At 43.4% G+C, this 21,525-nt stretch overlaps 1 protein-coding gene across 20 annotated transcripts in view; it reads left to right on the forward strand.

Annotated features, from left to right (window-relative positions):
- LOC123393634 (conserved oligomeric Golgi complex subunit 2-like) overlaps positions 1–21,171 on the forward strand; it is a 49,949-nt gene extending 28,778 nt beyond the window's left edge. For 6 of the 20 annotated variants that reach the window (XM_045086236.1, XM_045086248.1, XM_045086237.1 and 3 more), the window contains 3 exons: positions 4,522–4,701; positions 6,371–6,498; positions 20,610–21,171. In XM_045086236.1, coding sequence (XP_044942171.1) covers positions 4,522–4,701; positions 6,371–6,498; positions 20,610–20,763 — 462 coding nt within the window. In that variant the 3' untranslated portion in view covers positions 20,764–21,171. Of the gene's footprint in view, positions 1–1,201; positions 1,306–2,259; positions 2,459–3,325; positions 3,697–4,317; positions 4,702–6,370; positions 6,499–7,053; positions 7,863–8,483; positions 9,139–20,609 lie in introns of those variants that run through there. The other 14 variants (XM_045086245.1, XM_045086242.1, XM_045086243.1 and 11 more) reach the window with 9 other exon arrangements.
- The last annotated feature ends 354 nt before the right edge of the window (positions 21,172–21,525 follow it).

The following is a 21,525-nucleotide window of genomic DNA, read 5'->3' on the forward strand; positions in this document are numbered from 1 at the left end:
CCCAGTAGTTAGCATGTGATGTTGGCTTAGTTTCAGGTGTGTGGGACAGGCAACGGCTCTTTACATCTGAGGGCTCACCCCGGGAGTGTGCCCCTTAGTGCTATCTCCAGTTTCAAGTGTCCCCGATGTCATTCATGATCATAACGATGTAGGGGCACAGTGGGCATTGGGAGTCTGGGCTTCTGACTCTCGCCTGCTGCTCTGTACTATGTTTTCTATGTGTATTATTAGCATATTAGTTAAAATCTCAGTGGGGAGAAAGCCTGTTTGAGGGACCTTCTGTTTAATTCACCTCTGGTTCTCCTCACAGCTTTTGTCCAAAGAATGCTTGTCATGCGCTTCCAGACAAAACAGTAAGCTTTATGAGAGCAGGGTGTATTTCTTGCTTTATTTTCTCGTGTCCCCCTCCTCCCCCACCCCCCGTAGGAATGAATGTCGAGCTCCCAGGGGTGTTCAGTAACTATTTATTGAATGGATGACTTTGTATTTTTTTGTTCTTTAAGGATGAGAGTTTTCATAATGTCCCTCAACTTCTTTGATAATATTTGTAGTGTAAAAGGTCTTTAATGATTTGGTGCTTGGCCATATAGGTATATGCACATGTAAACTGAGAGGGTCAGTACGATCGGAAGCCAAAGTTAAAACATGAATAAAGGGCCATAAGAAAACAAATGGAGGGGCGCCTGGTGGCTCAGTTGGTTAAACGTCCGACTCTTGATTTTGGCTCAGGTCATGATCTCAGGGTCATGAGATTGAGCCCCGCATTGAGCTCTATGCTCAGCAGGATGTCTGCTCGAGATTCTCTCTCTCCCTCTGCCCCTCCCCTGCATGCGCACATGCAGTCTCTCTCTCTCTCAAATAAACAAATCTTTTTAAAAAAAAAAAGGAAAGAAATGCCCATAGAAAGATTCAGGATGGGGAAAAGAAGAAATAAGAGTATAGAATATGAGAAAGCAAAGTCTAGGGTTTTTTTTTTTTTCTCTATAAACTTGCAATAGAATATGGAAGTATGCTTATTCTAGAACTAAGATTTGCATTCTTGAGAATTCTGTGTTTCATAGAAATATTCAAAATATAGCATGCCCTATATATTTGAAGTTAACTTTTGGTCTTATATTTTCCTGCATTTAGCATGGGAAATAAAGATGATTAAGAGTAAAGATGGTGACGTTTTTTGTTTGCTTAATTTTTATTTTTATAGATGTGTGTGTTGAGGCTTATACAAGTTATTTGATCAGTTGAAAAGATTGAAAAAATCTTAAATTCACAAAGTTCTAAAGAAACCTCTGCACTAGAAGCAAGCAGGTAAGCATTTTTTTTTTAACTAAGTAGCACATAAATTAATACTTCACATCCAGTCTAATTAGGCGGGGACGGCTTAGTTAGAATTCATTTCTAAACAAGAAGAAAATCCAGGTTTGTGGCTAGAATGTAGCTCCAGGAGAGTGGAGAGCATGAAATGGTGAAATGAAATCTATAACACGTTCCTATAAACCCTTTGGTTATAGACCACAGTTCCAACACGTCATTATGCTTGCAGTGGAAAAGTATATTTGGAATCACCTTCCCTGAGGACTAGCAAAGTCCTGTTGATCTTTAAGGCATACCTACCATTCATCTTGGTTTTTCTCCATCTCATTTTTTTTTCCTAGACATGCCCAGAGTATTACCATTGATGTATTTTGCACCAGCATTATATTATTATGAAACAGTATAGGACACATCCAGTTGAAATTTACAAACAGGAAAGAAAAAGCTTATGAAATAGGAAAAAGATGATGGCTCTCTTTGTTATACTGTGATTGTCTTGTTCCCTTCCTGGTGTGAATTTTCAATCAGCCAGGGTAGATGAGTGACTCAGAAAATGAGTAGTTAGGTCCTGTCAGCACCGTGAGACACACAGTGGTGCAGTGGGAGTAGCCCGGGCTGGTTCTGCACATACCAGCTGGGCTGCCTGCGTCAAGGTCGCCTGGTGCCCTGCGTGCCCTGCGTGCTCTGTTGTGTGAGGCTAACAGTCCCTCCCCCTGCAGGCGGAGTTAGGTTTCTAAATTTTAGGAATTAAGGTTTTAGATTTGGAAGGAACTTGAGAGACCATATGCTCCACATGTCTCATGATGGAGATTAAGAACGGACACATCCCAAAGGAAGCGATTCTTTGGTCCTAGGTCTCTGCCCCCTTTCACATCAAGGCATTCAACTAAGTGGTCAGCCTCCACTGTGCTTGTGTCTCTAGCCCGTTGTACTCGTGCTTCTGCCCAGGTTCGTCCACACTTAGCAGACAGTCTGTACGCGGCCCTTCTGCAGCCCGTGTGTCTCCAGCGGCTCTGCTTTGCTGCGGCCCTTGGCAGCACCTGCAGCCCCTCCAGCCATGTCCACGTTCGGCCCCTGGGGAGCTGGCCCTCCAGTGTTCTTCCCGTCTTTGCTGTTGCTGCTGTGCTCCTCGGATAGAAACACCTCAGTGAGCTCTGTGTCTACAATCCTGTCCCTTTGCAGCACTGTCCTTGATAAACAGACATTGTGCGCTTTCTTGCTCAGAATTACCTTGGAGGACTTTTTTCTCCAGAAGAGCAGCTCTGAGCTCTGGAGTCAGGAAAGCCAGAGCAGCGTCAGTGCACGGTAAATCCATCATGCTCTGCCAGGCCCAGAAATGCCGAGATAAGGATAAATAGGAAATGTGCATGGGATCAGTCAGTAGAGGTTGGGATTAGGCTTCTGCATTGGTCGTGCTGAGCGCCTGCCTTCCCTCCACACCAGTTCTGATGCTCTGGGACGGGGCACACCGTGGCAGGTCTCCAGACATTTTTGGGTTTCCTTACAGTGTGTTTCCTCACTACCTGACTGCCCATCCTCAGATGTGGGATGCCTCATAGAGCCCAGCAGGGGCTTTGGGGCCTTTATTGTGGGTTTTGTTTTTCTTTCTTTCACTGTTCGGCTTCCTTTTGAATGGGGTTGATGCTTTCTAATGTGGGGGGCAAGAGGGAAGTGTATCCAGTCCACTTGAGGGCAGATGCACTGTGAGTGATTTCTCACCAGCTCCCGGAGCACCGAGCTTGCTCTTTCTGCCGATTGGGTAAATGTAAACTTGGAGTCCGCTGCTCTGAGCGATTTCCCAGGTTGCTGCTAGGCGGTCAGTTTTAGCTGATTGAGGAGACAGCAGTAGTTGGTACTGGGGAGGTACTTGGGAGGGAGAATGAGGCAGGCGGAGAAGAGGGGGATTCGCGTATGAACGGTAGGACAGGGCAAGAGAGAGGAGGGGGTTAGAGAATGGGAGAAGAAGAGAAGGAGAAGAAGGGCACGAATGGGAGAGCCCGAGGACGTGTGGTGGAAACATGCAGTTGTACCCACACTGACCTAAAATAGCTCCATCCCCTTGCCTGGGCCCTGTGGCCCGGGCCAGGCTGCGTCGGTGGCTTCTATGACCTCCCCGCTCCTCACCCCTCGCACCTGGGGCCTGCTGCACAGACAGTTTGTCCTGAAAATTGATGGCGTGCAGGTGCAGGTGCCTGAGCGCTGTAAGGCATGGGGGGGGCGGTGGGGGTGGCAGGTTTTAACTTTGGGAATTACACTTCTCTAATTGTCTCTACTAGCCCTCTCTGGACTAGAGAGATTTTGGAGAGAATTGCCACAGAATTTAACCAGTTACAGTTTCATGCTGTTCAGAGCAAAGGCATGCCTCTTCTGGACAAAGTAAGACCAGTAAGTGTTGGTTTCGATTTTCAATTTGCTGTTTGCGAATTTCCTGGATGATTTTGGTTTGACCTAGCATTGCCCCCTGATAATTGCTACTCTACATGATTTTGAAGCTAGCTTTGAATTTTTTTTTTTTTCAGTATCTCCTGGTTGGGACCCTGCTTCCATTATGTCACACTAGATAGATTTTGTGTAAAGACACAAGCGTAGTCTCCAAACTATGCAAGTAAAATTAATTCTGAATTTCATGTAACTTGACACATCATATGATGTAGTCAGAGTTCATTTATCCAAAGCCCTTGACTGGGTTTAAATGCACGTTTGTCAGATTTACTCCGTAGCTTAAGAGGCAAATAACTTTTTGTTGTTCCGTAATTGTCTAAACTTCACTTTGATGAAGCCAACTTACTTTCAACGAAATCATACTGAGGGGACGCCTCAGTGGCTCGGTCAGTTAAGCCACTGCCTCTGGCTTAGGTCATGATCCCAGGGTCCTGGGATCGAGTCCCACCTTGGGCTCCTTGCTTGGCAGGAAGCCTGCTTCTCTTTCTGCCTATGCCTCCTTATGTGCTTGTGCTCTCTCTCGACAAATAAATAAATAAATAAATAAAAAACCTTTAAAAAAAAAAAAGAAAGAAAGCAATCATGGGGAGAAGAGATTCATTGTTATTCTCTAGGAAATGTTGGGATTTTAATCTTACATATATTCTGGTAGAATTAGAGGCTCGCTTTATATATATAACACATATGTATATAAATTATACACATATATTTGAGCTTTTAGAAACTGTTGTGCCTGGACCTTCTTTCCTGGTCTCTCTGTTCTTGCAGCGTATAGCCCACATTACGGCCATGCTGCAGCAGTCCCTGGGAGGCCTGCTGCTAGAAGGGCTTCAGACTTCCAATGTGGACATCATACGGCACTGCCTCCAGACTTACGCTACAATTGACAAGACACGGGATGCAGAGGCGTTAGTTGGTCAAGTACTGGTGAAACCGTACATGGATGAGGTTTTTGTGCCCCCATGCACCTCATTCCACAAACACAGAGCATCTAATCTGGCTTCGTTTCTTGACTGGGTGCGAGAGAGCTCAGGGCTCTTCCTTGAAGATGCTCTTAGTTCCTGCTCTCTTCTGGTTGTAAGAAAAGGTTGGTCCCGCTTGGTGCCCATCAGCATGGCAGGAATCAGGCATGCGCTCTGGTCTCTTCCAGTGATGCCATAACTCAGGGATCATCTTAATTTAGTAGGGGTGAGGGACTTGCCTAGGAAGAAGGTACGGATCAGAACATTTTCAGGTCAATTTCCATTTCCATAAGTTATACGTTAATGAAGTTGCCGAAAAGCGTGACCCCACCAAGGCGCCCGTGCCCACTGGAGGAGCTGGAAGACAGCTCTGTGCGCAGGGAAAGTCTGTGAGGGGAGGCGTCTTCGCAGAATTGATGTGGCTTAAGTCTTGAAGACCATGGGGGAGTTTGCCAGGCTAGGAAGGTGGGAGGGAGGGAATATTCAAAGATAAAGGGCTTTGAAGGGCGAGTTAGTGGGGTAGTACCTTAAGTCCGGAACTTGGTTACCCAGTGTTCTTGACCTATAAGGATACAGTTAAATACAGGGAGTCAGTGTATCCTGCCTCTGAGCGGCCGGAGTATGGGCTGCACCATGTGAGGCCGCCAGCAATCAGCAGCTTCCCAACTTAGAGAGCGTCGGTTTCATCTAGTTCAGGCTGACAGAAGTCATGAAGCCAGTCTCAGCGTTTGAGGGCTTTCTTCCAGTCACCTGCCAGTGCGAGTGTTCTTTCTGTCCGGTAAGTATAAAGCTACCCACCATGACTTCAGGATGAAAGGCTTCCAGTTTTAAAACGAGACAGTATCCCAGTGATAGAAGTGAAATTGAAGGATTAATTTCAGTAATCTTCTCAGCTTCATTAAGACTACTAAAAGTAAATGATCTGTCAGTTCTTTGTATGTATCCTATTATAGTTCATAGCTCTCTCTGTGGGGGTGAAAAAGATCACATTATTCTTTGTCACTAAATGAAAATATTTTAGTTATTTAATTTATGCCCTTTTCATTGAACTGAATCTAATATGCTAAATTAGGGAAGTACTTTACGTTTCCGTGTCGTTAAATGAACTGTGGCCACGTTTGTATTTTAAGTTTGTATGCTTGTCATTCACCTCCTGCAACTCAGCCTCAAAAAAAAAAAAAATAAAATACTAAAGCAAAATAAGATGTGTTTTTTCTTCCATCACTTTCCATCTCAGCCCTTTCCCTGTTCTGGAGACGGTAGAGGATAAGGCCAGGGTGAAGATGGTACAGAGCTGTTGTCTGCAGATACAGTATTTCGCTTTTAAGCTCAGAAGGGAAGCAGATGAGTGTGTGTGATGTTTTAGCTTCAGGCCAGTCTCTGTCCCTCAGCCTCTGTGTCCCCCAGGGTTGGAGCAGTATTCCCAAATCCCGGGACCTAGATTTTCATGCCGTTGTTACTTACCTCCTGTTTAGAAAGCATACTGAGTGGGGAGGAGGAAGGACGAAGTGCATTTGTAAGGTTTACTCGATTCTTTTCTCTGTAGTGTATAGTTCATACTTCTCTTTTAGGTGCTTTAAAAACAAACAAAAAACAAACAAACAAACAAACAAACAAATAAATAAATAAAAATAAAACGCTCTTCCTTCTGCTAGGCGATTGTAGAGCAGATCGTTGAGTCTCATCCGGACGGCCTGAAGATCATGTATGCTAATAAGCTCCTGGAGTTCTTTCCTCACCACTGCCGCCTTCTTCAAGAGGTCACAGGAGGAGCCATCTCAAGGTGACGTAAAATGCTGTGTATGCACCTGAGCTCAGTTTAGTGACCACCTGTCACCTCCTCATGTGCCGCTGATCCCTGGCTGTCCTGTCTGACCTGGGAACGTGGGAACGTGTGCTCTTCCCTATTTGTTACCAGTGCTGTGAGGCAGGTGTCGCTTGCCTGGGTTTACAGGGAAGGGAATGAAGAGTGGGGACGAATCTCAACGGTGACATTTGTGTGACTCCAGAGCCTCTGCTTTTCTCTTGTCTATACTTTCTCCTTAACCAGGTTCAAAATCAAAATTGGTTTCCTTCCATTATTGTGATGTCATCATCGGTCTAGAAATACCAATTCATTTTAATTCAACACGTTTTATACTGATGGCAATTAAAGTCATGTTCGGTTTTCCCTCCCTCTCTTATTTCATTTCCATGGCTTTCCAGTTCTGTTTCATGAATATCCCATTACCTTCCACCATCTCCGTCATCCCAGTCCAGACCTTTGTCGCCTTTTGTTCGAGGGTAGCGGGCTCTCCCCACCTGGTCTCCCAGCTCCACCTGTCCCTCTTCATTGCAGCCCTCAGCTGTCCCACCTGCCCAGAGCTCTGCAGCCTTCCTGAGTCGCTCGTGGCTTCTCATCGCCCACAGAGGAGCATCCAGTCTTCCTGGCGCAACCTGTGACCCTTGGTGCTTGAGTCCTAGTGGTTCTCCGCTGTAGAACTTTCTACTGTGGAACTTTCCCCCATACCACTATGGTTCCTGGCCAGACAGGAGCGCTTGACCTTCCCTAACACACCTGGTACAGAAGATCCCTGACTTCACCTTGGTTCAGTTTATGGTTTTTTGACTTTTTATAATAGTGCAGAAGTGATATGCATTTAGTTTGGATCTTTTCCCAGGCTGGCGATCTACAGTAGGGTCCTCTTTTGTAATGCTGGGCAGGGGCAGCGAGCACAGCCCCCAGGCAAACCACGTGATCACGAGGGTCAGCAACCAACACACTTGAACCGTCCTGTTCTGGCTTTCAGTGCAGTGTTCAGTAAGTTACATGAGATACCAGACATTTTATTGTGAAATAGGCTTTGTGTTAGAGGATTTTGCCCAATTGTGCAATACTGTAAGTGTTCTCAACACATTTAAGTTTGGCGGGGCTAAGCTCTGATGTTCAGTCGCTTAGGTGTTTTCCATGCATTTTCAACTAAAGAGATTTCCAGCTGAACAATGGGTTTATTAGAAGCCGAGGCCGTCATAAGCCGAGGAACATCTGTCTATACTGTGCGCCTCTGTGTTTTCCTTCATTGCTTCCTGTCTCACATCCCTTTGTCTTTCTGTTGATCTGTCACTCCACATGAAGCTCCAGTCAAATACAACTTCTTTTTTTTTTTTAGGTTATTTATTTATTTACTTATTAGAGAAAGCATAAGCAGAGGGGGAGGCAAAGAGTGAAGCAGGCTCCCCACTGAGCTGGGAGCCCGATGTGGGACTCGATCCCAGGACCCTGAGATCATGAACTGAGCCACCCAAGCGCCCCCAGGCTATGGTTATTTCAAGAAAAAGTCCTATTTGTGAGTTCTTCATCTAGTGAAGATGAATTAAAATCAGAAAGTCAACTCTGCCACCTTTAAAAACTCAGGAACAAAAAAATATTCCACGACCAGGTATAACCCTATCCACAATAAATCACTTTCAATCCAGTCCTGAAAACTAATACAGAGTAGAAAGAAAGCATTACAAAAAAATTTTGTTTTCATTAATCAAGCTGGAAAATAACGGGCCTTACACGAATGCCCTTTAGGAAGACAGTTCTTATAGTTTTATGTTAATGGAAACTAACATTACATTTGAAATGCATGTAAAAACCATGACTGTAGACTAACTACCACTTTCAGTCATCAGAAGATGAAAAATGGTCAAGAGTCACCCAAACTGAATCCTGATTCCTCCTGGAAAATGTGTTCCTAAATATTTTCCCCCTGAACTACTGTGCTCTTTCTGTATCTTACACAGCAGACACTGCGATGCACAAACACATCCAGAAGGCCTTTGAGGGCTGACAGCCTGCTGGAACAATGAGGAATTCACCTGGCTTTCTGCCTTTCTGCCGGGCCCAGAAAGTTCTGGGTAACCCAGGTGACGTGTCATGAGAATACAAGTGTGCCTCACACCGTACATATCATCTCCTCAGGGTAGACACCAAAATCCATGTTCGTATATGAAAATCTGAGATGCGTACAGAAATCAAGAGTGATTCTGTCATCTTGAAAGAAAAACACACTGTTGTGCTGCCACATGCCTCGTTTCTCCTCGAGTGACTGCAGGAAGTAGGGATTGCAGTCAGAAGTCTCAGAAAGAAAAATTAGAGTAAGGGCAACACCTGAAGTTTACTCCTGAAAATACTTGGAGAACGACTGTGACCAATAAACCAGGGCTTAGTTCATGAGACTATGTCAATGAGCTTATACCATCCCATGTCCTGGTCAAACCCTCATGTCTGGGAGAAGGAGGGACGTCTTCATCTTCCAGAGCTACTGTTAGGGAAAAAGGTGGAGACAATACTGACTGAGTCCCTCCTTCAGCAGGAGAGCCAAAAACACCTTGCCCCTCCATAATCCCAAATGAAAATAAACATCTCGGGGCGCCTGGGTGGGTTAAGCTTCTGCCTTTGGCTCTGGGATCTTGAGCGAGCCCCACATCAGGCTCTTTGCTCAGCAGGGAGCCCACTTCCCTCCTTCTCTCTCTGCCTGCCTCTCTGCCTACTTGTGATCTCTGTCTGTCAAATAAATAAAATCTTTAAAAAAGAAAAGAAAAGAAACATCTCATTTTACTAGTGTGCAGCAGTGACTATGCAGGAGAAATTATTATTATATTATTATTAGATGATATTATTATTATTATTATTATTATTGTACTATATTGTTAACCTTTTGAATTTGAACACCTAAAATTTTTAATAAAATATGAAGGCCTTTTTTTTTTAAGATTTTATTTATTTGAAAGACAGAGACCACAAGTAGGCAGAGAGGCAGGCAGAGAGAGGGGGAAGCATGCTCCCCACTGAACAGAGAATCCGCTGAATGCGGGGCTTGATCCCAGGACCCTGGGATCATGACCTGGGCTGAAGATTTTACCTATTAATTTGACAGAGAAGAGGCTTTAGCCCACTGAGCCACACAGCCCCAGGCGCCCCATGAAGGCTTTTTTTTTTTTTTTTTAAAGATTTTACCTATTAATTTGACAGAGAGATCACAAGTAGGCAGAGAGGCAGGCAGAGAGAGAGAGAGGAGGAAACAGGCTCCCCGCTGAGCAGAGAGCCCGACGTGGGACTCGATCCCAGGACCCTGAGATCATGACCTGAGCCGAAGGCAGCGGCTTAACACACTGAGCCACCCAGGCGCCCCCATGAAGGCTTTTTTTAAAGAACAAGAACTTCAGACTATATCTTTATCCTAGAAGTTCCCACTACAACTGGCTTCTGTCTTGGCCAACATTTAGCCATTCAGATAAAGTCCGTATTTAGTGCTTCGTGTGTATGCTTGTGTAAAATAAGAGGACAGTCATAAATCTTTAAGATTGTGTATAATAACCGTGAAATAAGGATTCTTGATACACAAGGTCTCGTCTGGGGAAAACAGCTGGAGAACAGTATGCAGTTTTCAAATGACGGAGGGGAAATACGCATTTGGTTATGAGAAAGGGAAGGAGAACAAGACCAAATATTAATAAAATGGAAAAAAAGCTTTTTCTGCCATCTTTCCGTGCCGCAGTAACAGTGTGAACAAATGTCCCACAGATGCCCTTAAGAACATTAACACTGCTGAAAGGGGGGGCGAAGGCCAGGTTCTTAGGAGGCCATGGACCAAAGTCATCATCCCGTTTCCTCACTGTGATGACGAAGCATGAGTACATTGGCAAATTTGAAATTATTGATGACCACAGAGCTGGGAAAACTGCTGTGAACCTCACGGGCAAGTTAAACAAGTGTGGCATGACCAGCCCTAGACTTGTATAACTGAAAGATCTAGAAAAGTGGCAGAATATTTCCATCCCCTCAGTTTGGTTTCACTGCATGGAAAAATTCTTCTGGCATCATGCACCATGAAGAAGGAAGAATCCAGGCAGGAGGGAAAATCCTGGGATTCCTTTTTCCTAGAAATATAATATACATGGCACGTGAAATGCCTCAATGGGAAAAAAAAAAAAGGAAAATAAATTACAGTCAACTAATGTTTGACAAGGGTGCCAAACAATTCAATGGGGGTAAGAACAGTATTTTACTCCCAAGCAGCCACATGCAAATAATGAAACAGGAGTCCTGCCTCACACCATACAGAGAAAATAACCCAAAATGCATCAAAGACATAAATGTAAGCATTAAAATGATAAAGTTCGGGATGCCTGGGTAGCTCAGTTGGTTGGACGGCTGCCTTCTGCTCAGGTCATGATCCCGGAGTTCCCGGATCGAGTCCTGCATCAGGCTCCAAGCTCCACAGGGAGTCTGCTTCTCCCTCTGACCTTCTCCTCGCTCATGCTCTCTCTCATTGTCTCTTTCTCAAATAAATAAAATCTTTTAAAAAATAAAAATAAAGTAAAATGATAAAGTTTTCAGAAGAAAACACAAAGGTAAATGTTAGTGGTCTTGAATCTAACAACGGCTCCTCAGCCAAACACCAAAGTCAAGCAACTTAAAAAAAATAATAAACAAATAAATGGGACTCAACCAAATATCCCAGTTTTGTGCTTCCAAGGACCCCATTGACAAAGTCAAAAGACAAGCCACTAAATGGGAGAAAATATTTGCAGGTCATATATAAGGAACATGCATTCAGACTGTGTGAAGATTCTTACAACTCAAATAAAAAGACAACCAAGTTAAGAAATGAGCAAAGAGGGGCGCCTGGGTGGCTCAGAGGGTTAAGCTGCTGCCTTCGGCTCAGGTAATGAACTCGGAGTCCTGGGATCGATCCCCGTATCAGGCTCTCTGCTCAGCAGGGAGCCTGCTTCTTCCTCTCTCTCTGCCTGCCTCTCTGCCTGCTTGTAATCTCTCTCAATAAATCTCTCTCAAATAAATAAATAAAATCTTTTAAAAAAATGAGTAAAGGGGCGCCTGGGTGGCTCAGTGGGTTAAGCCGCTGCCTTCAGCTCAGGTCATGGTCTCGGGGTTCTGGGAAAAAAATGAGCTCAGCAAGAACTTGAATATACATCTCTCTCCAATGCCTCTCCATCTAATGTATTACTCTCTTCAATAAATAATAAAATCTTTATATATAAAGCAAGAAGAATATACATTTTACATTATCAAATGTATATTTATATAAATGTATATAAATTATTTTAAATCATATATTATATAAACATATTTCTTAAAATATGTATATTCTTAAATATGTAAATAAAATATAAAATAATATGAAATATATATTTAAAGATACATATAAGGTATATATAAAATATATGGGACAATAAGCACGTGTAAATATGCTCAACATCACTAATCATTCGGGAAATGCAAATCAAAACCATGGTGAGATACCACCTCCCACCCACGTGGATGGCTACTATCAAAAAACCCCAAAAGCAGGTGTTGGAAGGATGTGAAGAGCTGGAACCTGTAAATTGCTGGTGGGCTTGGAAAATGGCGCAGCCACATTAGAAATGGTTTAGTAGCTCCTCAAAATGCAGAACACAGAGTTGCCATATGACACACCAATATCACTCCTGTGTATAGAGCCAAGAAAAAAAAACTATGCCCACACAAAAACTTGTGCATGAAGGTTTAGGGTTTATTCGTAATAGCGAAAAGGTGAGAACAACCCAGATGTTCATCAACTGATGAAGAGATAAATAAAATGTGATCCATCCAGCCAGTGGAATATTATTCAGCCTTGAAAAGGAATAGAATTTTGATATGTGCCACGACACAGAGGAGCCTTGAAAACATTCTGCTGATTGAGAGAAGTCAGTCACAGAAGACCACATATTGCATAATTTGATTTATATGGAATTTCCAGAATAGCTAAATCTACAGAGACCGAAAGTAGATTAGCGGTTGCCTAAGACTGGTGGTGATGGCTAAAGTTTTCTTTTGAGGATGATGAAAATGTGTAGGTAGTTCAGTATAGTATAGTTAAATATAGTGAAAGCCATTAAATTGTCCACATTAGATGGTGAGTGGTATGGCCTGTGAATTATATCTCAATTAAGCTGTCATCGAAAAATGCAAAGAACTTCTATATTTATCAAGTAGAAAAAGAATGAACTTGATTAAAAACATCAAAAATGGGGAAAATAAAAACAAACAAAATAAGATGGGAGGAATAAAATCATGACTGTTTATCATTAATTTAAATGTGTACAGACTGACTTTTTTTCTATTAAAGCACCTATCAGGGGGTTACAGATCCACGCTGTTCAAGAAACATACTTAAAATGCAAAAGGGATTGAGAATGTATCAGGTGAGGAGATACCATGCAAAAGAGAAAGCCGGAATGGCAAAATTCATCGCAGACAAGTTGGGTCTAAAGTTATAGGTACTAAGATGAAGAGGGACATTTTTAAAGGCAGAGTTTGGAAAGAAGATGTAAAAGGTATAAGCAGGTATCCATCTAACAACATAATACCTAAAGACTCTAAAAATGCAATAACAAGGTAAAATTTTAGCTTTTCAAATGGGAGTATCTACTAGAAGGAGGGAAAAACAAGGACACACAGAAAATAGACATCCTGGGGCGCCTGGGTGGCTCCGTGGGTTAAAGCCTCTGCTCAGGTCATGATCCCAGGGTCCTAAGATCGAGCCCCACATCAGGCTCTCTGCTCCGCAGGGAGCCTGCTTCCTCCTCTCTCTCACTCTCTGCCTGCCTCTCTGCCTACTTGTGATCTCTGTCTGTCAAATAAATAAATAAAATCTTTAAAAAAAAAAAAAAGAAGATAGACATCCTTATTTCCCTCGGAAAACATTTCTTTCTTACACCTAAGGAAAGCCATATTTGTAAAGATTAATTGCATACTAGGCAACAAAGGAAACCTTTACAAGCCTTCCAAATTAAAGATTTAAAGAACAGTTCTTTGATCACAATCCAGTAGAATCAGAATTAGATAACCTGGTAACAAAAAATTGAAACTACATACAAGTTAAGAAATAGTCTTCAGTCAAAGAAAAAAATCATAAGATGACTGAAGAAAATCTTGAAAGCAATGGAAAGGAGACTATTTCATACCAAAACTTACAGAAGACACCAGAAGTTATACTCTAAGGAGACTTTAGTGTCAAATGTCTTCAATTTCAAACATTTTTTTGAATAAAAGAAACTACTCATTTAAACCCATCAGAAAAGGGCAGCTCAATCAAAAGAAAGGAAGTAATTATAATAAAGATAAATTTTTAAACTAATAAAAAATATGAGGGGCAAATAAACTCAAAGTTGTTTCTATGAAAGACTAATGAAATAATAAAAAAAAAAACTTCACATGTCCTATTAAGGATAAGAGAGGGGGAAGATGGGAGGTGGGGAGAGAGGGAAGGGGGATGGGGAAGGGGGGGTTTCAGGGAGGAGGGGACAGAGAGAGGGAGAGAGAGAGTTGCAAAACAGATAAGGATTGGGAACAGAGATATAAAAGCAAATGCATAATATAAAAGAATCACTAAACTGCAAGGCACTTTATACTAATCAATTTGATAACCTAGAAGAAACGATGATTTCCTAGGAAAACAAAATCATCCAAATGATTCAAGAATGGAAAATTCAGAAGATGAGTTTCAAGATCAGACAGGTTTGCAGCTGGATAACTGTCATTCTACTGTTAAATGGCAACAGGCAATTAAACAATAATAAGTCAATTCACTTGATGAAGCTGAGCACAATTTTAATACCCAAACCTGAGAGGGAGGAACGGGGAAGCTATTAACAAATCTGGCTTAGGACAGATTAGTTAACAGAAACTGAACTAATGTTAGCAAATAACAGAAGTCAGGCATCTATCAAAGGACTATATCCTGAGACCAACTTGGATTCATTCCAGGAAAATAAAGGGAGCTCAAGACCAGAAAATCAATAAGATTTACCTCATCACTAAATTAACTGTGAAAAAACTCTTAAGACCATAGCAATAAATGCATTTGATAAAAAATAAAGGCACCTGATAAAAGGTGAGCAGCCATTCTTTATAAAAATGAAGATAAAAACAGAAGGACGTTATGCAGGAGGGATTATTAAACGGGAAGCACTAGATCAAGAGGTAGATAAAATGAGCCCATATTTGTCAAACAGTGACAGAGCCCCATGCGTGCGTTGATAGAGGCGAATGAGCTCATGGATGAGCACCAGGCTGTCAACAGGTATTATAGGGACAAAGGCAGCGGTGAGGAGAGGAGAGTCTTAACAACAGGGAAGAAGGTAAAAGGAGGATTGCAGTTAAAAATGGTGCATGATACAAACACATGCAAATAAGACCGGATATTTTCCCGTATATAGTTTTTTAAAACCCTGCACACATTACTGGAACTACCAACTCTTGCTTTCAGCTCCGCAGCCCTCGCGTGCTTTCCCAGTACCAGGATGCAGGGGTAGATCCTCCGTTGGTGACATCCTATGTCATTGTACTCCTCAAGGGACAGATGAAACAGAGCAGGGGCTGGAGGTCGGAAATCAGGCATCGCTGCGCCCACCCCAGCTCCCTGCTCGCCCAGCCCCCACTCTGAAGCAGCGGGCACTTGGAGCTATTAAGAAGCAGAGATCTGAGCAGTTCTCCAGTTCCCCTGGAGCCATCTGCATCCATCATATTTCCCACAGCTCTCCCCGAGTGTTGGTGCTGGCTCCCCCCGAGTGTTCCCTTAGCTCCTAGCACACCCTTCTTATGAGAGCACCTAGTACTCCCCGTCACAGTGCTCTGTCTGTCACATGCGTCCATTGATCCACTTTGTGCTGGTTGAGGGCTGGAGCCCCCTCCTGTTAACTTCTCAAGTCCGTTTCTAATGCAGCAGCACCTGGCACTTAAGCACCCTGTCAGTACCTGCCAAATGAATGAAATGTAATCAAAACATAGTATGAAGTCTGTGTTTTGAAACTCCTTTTTGGAGCCGTTTGCTATCATTTTCCCAGGCAATTTAAAAAACTTCCAGCCTTGCTGCCAATAACCTGAAGGGGTAAAGGAATGCCGGCGTGCCCCATGGGACATGTCACTCTGGATGGTCCTTTGGCAGCAGGGACTTTGATAGCGCTCTTCCAAACCCAGCAGGATGGTGGAATGGGTACGTGGCTGAGTGCCTCCCGGGTCTGACCCTGTGTGACGCCACCCGGTGCCTGCAGCTGCCCTCTGGAAGGTGTTGCTTTTGCGGCAGAGCCGGAGAGGGCACCAAGCGTGTGTCTGTCTCCAAAGTCCTGGGCACCACATCACAATGCCTTCCTGAGAAGCAGAATCAAGGACAGTTGCTGATCTTCATTCCTTCCCACCAAAGGTATCTCATACACCATCTTTGGAAGTTGGAGCCAGGGGGCGCCTGGGTGGCTCAGTCGGTTAAGTGTCTGCCTTCAGCTCAGGTCATGATCCCAGGGTCCTGGGATCGAGTCCCACACATTTGCCTCCCTGCTCAGCGGGGAGCCTGCTTCTCCTTCTCCCTCTGCCATTCCCCCCACTTGTGCTTTCTGGCTCTCTGTGTGTCAAATAAGTGAATAAAATCTTTTTAAAAAGTTTGGGCCATACTCTTTAGCCATTCTACTTTCCTGGGGGGGGTAATTTGCCACCTCCCTGAATTTACCTGCATCTTTCCCAAAATCTACTTATCTTCCAGCCTTCTTGACCATAATGAGTCTATAAATTTTCAATAGACAGTGTGAACTTACACTTGCTAATATTTGCATAACATGCACCTCTTTCGATCTCAAAGAAAAGCTTCGCACCGCAATGGTCTCTAATCTCCAATTAGGTTCTGTTCCGGGATCCCACTGGAATTCTACGCGCCTGTCCCCTAAGATGCCATAAATTGTGGTCCAGTTTCCCAGCCAGCCAAGGAAAGCACATGGGAAATCTTGCTGAAGTATGAGTAAGAGCCAACGAAAGGGAACATATTTATCTGCCTCGAATGCTGGGACCTGAGGAAAGCAAGTTTCATTACAGACAAATCAGGAAGGAGGTGCAGATTGCTTTTTATGTCACTCTGGAGTGGAGGTCTGCCATTGATCATTAAGGCCATTTCCTGCAATGCACTCACCAAAGTGATACTCACTTCGGAGTGGACAAAACTTAGGAAATGGCCAAGGGGAGCTCTGCTTACACTTTACACTCTCAGCATTTATTTGTATTAATTTCTTTATAGGGCAGTATAGAGACATGAGACCACATTGAAAAAGCAAAGCTTGTCATCCTGTGGCCTTGGGTCAAGAATAGAGATAGTGCTGCTCATGTCAGTTTCAACCTCCAGTGGCCAAGGGTTTGATCTGATGCTCTTTCAAGTTTTCACCATAGCCTTTCTCAAGCTCAATGGCCAATAATCCCACAGGAGGAGATTTTAGGGCCCTCTCAAACTTCTGTTTTGCTATCTCTCCCCAGCCTGCTTCCTCTGCAAAAGTCACCACTTTGCCTGTGCATCTACCACCTCTTAGAGCTTTTGGAATCAGCCACGAATTGCAGTGCTGATTCCTTCCATGACCACATATTGTTTACAGGAAAACTCTTCTTCGTTATGCCTTGCCAGTCAGAGTGACGGTTTCATCCGCAACCTGGACCAGGTTCGGGAATGTTCTACACATAAATGTGAGCAAATGTCTTCTGTATTGAGAGACATGTACATTCTGTAAATGGACTCTATTGAAAAACCAATACATAGGGTACACTTATGTCCTGACCCAGCTGGAAGGAGGCACTTCATTTCCATCTTTCAGAAAAATTGGTGTAACACATTGATTTTCATAACAAAGAAAGCAGTTTTGTGTCCTCTACCAAAAGACTGTCATAGTAAGCAATAAATTGCCTCTTTGGAGTGAACAAATTAATAAGATATTTTCTAAATTTCAAAATAACAAAGACAGAACGATGTCTGTAATGCTAAGTGCATCCCCTTAGTTGCAGGACATTGTGTCATGGACCACCTGAGCAATGACACATGGCGGCCGGTAGTCTGATTCACCTGGCAACCTGTTAAAAGAAAGTCTTGCACATGACAAGCTTTCAATAAGACACTGACAAGATGGCCAGGAAGCCAGCCTTAGCTGGCTTTTTCAGGTGTCCAGACATCTAGTCAACCTACCTCACCAACTCATCACCATGCTTACTGGAGTAAACCCAATCTCTTCCTTCCCCCCTGGAGATGGGAGAAGAGCCACTCACACGTTTGTATGGAATTCTCATTCCCCCTCGCTCTGTCCCCACATGGCGCTGTCCGTGTAATAAATAAACAAATCTTTATGTCACCCGGAAGTTCCTGGGTCAAATTACACAACTCGGGACAATTTTGGGTCACTACAGCCTTTTGTTTTTTCTCTCCACCTTAAGCCTTCTGGGTGACCAACAGCTATCTAAAACTCATGTTGCTGCCATATGCTGTTGTTCTGCTTCATCTTCCCAGTAAAGTTCAGTATTTTTCCCTAAAGTTTGGTTTATCAGTATCTCCAGCGTCTATCTCCAGCTCGGGTCATGATCCCAGGTCCTGGGATCAAGTCCCACTCTGGACTTCCTGCTCTGCGGGAAGCCTGCTTCTGCCTCTGCCTCCCATCTCTTATGAATAAATAAAGAAAATTAAAAAAAAAAACATTTCTATCTTCCCACTTTTAAAGATTAATTCTGGGAATTATTGCTATAAATCCAAGTGTCCTATCTCTTTCTTAAAAAGTCTTCTCCAGGGCACCTGGGTGTCTCAGTTGATTAAATGTCTGACTCAAGATTTTGGCTCAAGTCATGATCTCAGGGTCATGGGATTGAGCCCTAGTGAGGCCTCTGTGCTCAATGGGGAGTCTGCTTCTCTCCTTTTCCCTTTGCCCCACCCCCCTACTCACATGTGCACACACGTGCTGTCTCTCTCTCTCTCAATAAATAAATAAACAAATCTTTAAAAAGTCTTCTCCAAAGGGAGTTTGAGAAATAGTCCAGTAAGGGGCTGGAAGAAAATATTATAAGTTTTATTCATATTTCATGTCATCCATTTAACTGTTTAGCTTTTGCATGTCATTTATAATGTGCATAATAATTTAGTAGAGTAGTAGAGTCTATAATTTATCAAAAATTTGCTTAAATTGGTGGTATGTATGCAAATATTTTTGTATGTATGTATTTATGTATTTATTTATTTTTGTGAAAGAGAGGTGCACAGTAATAAAAGGAGATCACTGCTCCAGGGACCCAGATATTTCCCCAAGTCCTGTTTCCTTCCATTCCCTCTGGGCTTCATTAGACCCCCCTTAACACCAATCTTGTCCCTAAAACACGCCCTCTGCAGCACCAAGTTCGAATGCTTAACTCGGGCCATCACTGCAGGCTGTACCGGGATGACCTTAGGGAAAAGGGTGGTGGGTCTCACGGGTTAGCTGTGTCACCTCCATGAACAGTCCTTTGTTCTGAACAGCTAGTGCAGCCCACGTTTGCAATCACAGGCTCTGGCACCAGAGTGGGCGTAGAGCCCAGCTGGCCCCTCAGTAGCAATATGGCTTTGGGAAAGTTGTGTCATTTCTGGCCCAGACTTAAGGCTCATCCATAACGTGGAGGAGAAGACAGTGTGACCCTCAGTGGGCTGTTGAAAGGATCACGAGATGGTTCGACTCAGATGCTCCGAGGTACCCAGCACACAGTAGGCCCACAGTAGAACAAAAAGTTGTTCTATTGATCTTATAGTTACTATTACTCATACTAACAAAACTGATCATTTGAGATGATTTTCAAGCGAAGTGTCTTCGCCTGGATTTCTAAGATTAACCTACTTCAAAATGAATTCTGCTCTACTGTGAAAAACGAGCTAACCAGCAGGTTTCTTCTGCGTCTTTTCTGAACTTTTTAGGATCCTCTCTAGAGAAAGGTTCTAAAGGAAGGCAAAGTGCAGAAATACTCTTGCTTCAAAGGATGTGTAGGAAATGATTAATTTTGCCCAAAAAAAACAGTGCCTTGAACATAAAAGATGTTTGACGAAGCTCACTGTAGACAGTGTATCCCTCCAGGATTCATAAGTTGAAAACTCAATGTCCAAAGGGACATAACTAGGAGATGGGGTCCTTGGGAGATGTTTAGGTCATGAGGGTGGAGTCCTCATGGGCGAGATTAGTGTCTCCATAAGAGAGACCCCACAGAGATCCCTCGCCTCCTCCACCTTGGAGGTTATAGGGAGAAGATGGTCATCTGTGACCCAGGAAGTGGGCACTTGAACAGACACGGAATCTTCCAGGGTCTTGATCGTAGACTTCCCAGCTTCCAGAACTGAGAGAAATAAGTATGTCTTTAAAGCACCTAGTTTATGGTGCTCTTGTTACATCAGCCCAAACTAAGATAAAGCTTGTCTCTTATACTGAAAAATAACACAAATGTTAACAACAATTAAAAAAAGGAACAATGTGGCCAATGACATGTAATGAACATCATCTCTCCTCTACAGAGCCAAGAGCTTAATTAGTTTTCGGGCAACTCAGTAGAGTATGATTAAACCAAAGAGCAGCAAGATGTCTAAATGCTCAAGTCCTCTGCCTCCTACTTTTCTGTCAAAACAAAAGAAAAGCCCTAGGCTGGTTTTGGTTGCCACCAAGCACAAAACAGCCAAATTCCAAATTAGAAAGCTCTGGGGTTTAATTGTGGATGTATGGAATTACATAGAAGCTCTCTTTGATCATTCCAAAGGATGTTTCCCTCAAAGGTTACAAATACATCTCAGCCTACCAACCATCTCAGGCCTACCACAAAAATTATATATATATATATATATATATATATATATATATATACACTTTTAGCATTTTAAAATGTGTCTAAATTTCAGTTTCGGATCCAGTTTTGACTATTGTTATGGGCTTAGTTGGATGCCCCCAGATTCCTACATTGACGTCCTAACACCCAGCATCTCAGAATGTGGCAGTATTCAGAGACAGGATTTTTAAAGAGGTGATAAAGGGAAAACGAGCTCACTGGGGGTGGGCATCAAGCCAACAGGACTGTTGTGCTTACAGGAAGAAGAGATTAGGACACAGACAGTACAGACTGAAGGACAATCGTTTGAAGACAGAGTGGAGAACACAGCTATCTGCAAGCCAAGGAGAGACGTTTGAAGAATCGAACCCTACTGCCACCTTGATCTTGGACTTCCAGCGCCCAGAACCATGAGAAAATAAATTGTATGTTGCCTAAGCCACCCGGCTGTTGATATTTTGTTTACGACAGCCCATGACTCAGAAATTTGAGGACCTCCCCCCCAGACTTTATCCTGAAGTTCTGTTTCAGCTTCAGGGGCTTGTGTAATACTACTGTATCAAGGAGGGAGGCTCCTGCCATTCCCCGCACTGGGTCATTGAGACACTGCACAGCTGTCCCCAGGGCTGGCTACATAATTTACAAGCCCCATGCAAAATGAAGATATAGGGCCCTTTGGGCAAAAACAGGGAGGAAGTGTTTGTTAAAGGTACTAAAATAGAAAGCTCATTTCCTCCATGGTCTGTCTTCTGAAGGGGCATGGCTGCTGTTTTCTATTTGCATTTAATGTCATTCCAAGCAAATAAAAATTTTAAAATGTGATTATGGGCATGATTCTTGCCATTCATCTTCGCAGGGTGCAATGTCAGTGTTAAATAATTCACGCAGGGATTCCACAGCTGGGGCACACCCACGTGCCCTCTTCTTATCAGAACCGTGGAAATCCTGCACAAGACCAGCTCTGCCATCTTTACCTCACCTGGGGACTCACACCTGTTCCACCGACCCTGCCGCCCTCGGCTTCCTGATGAGTAAGGAACTTGACAGGATCAGGAGCCGGGGGCTGCCTTTCTTTCCCTTCCCTCCTAAGTCACCACTTCCAAGGCTTGGCTAACACAGGGAGGTGACATGAGTGAGAAAGGACAAGACAGGGTTCTGGGCTGCTCACAAGAGGCC

This window comes from Mustela putorius, unplaced genomic scaffold (genome assembly GCF_011764305.1).
Source record: "Mustela putorius furo isolate JIRA1106 unplaced genomic scaffold, ASM1176430v1.1 tig00000921_pilon_pilon_pilon, whole genome shotgun sequence".
Taxonomy (NCBI): domain Eukaryota; kingdom Metazoa; phylum Chordata; class Mammalia; order Carnivora; family Mustelidae; genus Mustela; species Mustela putorius.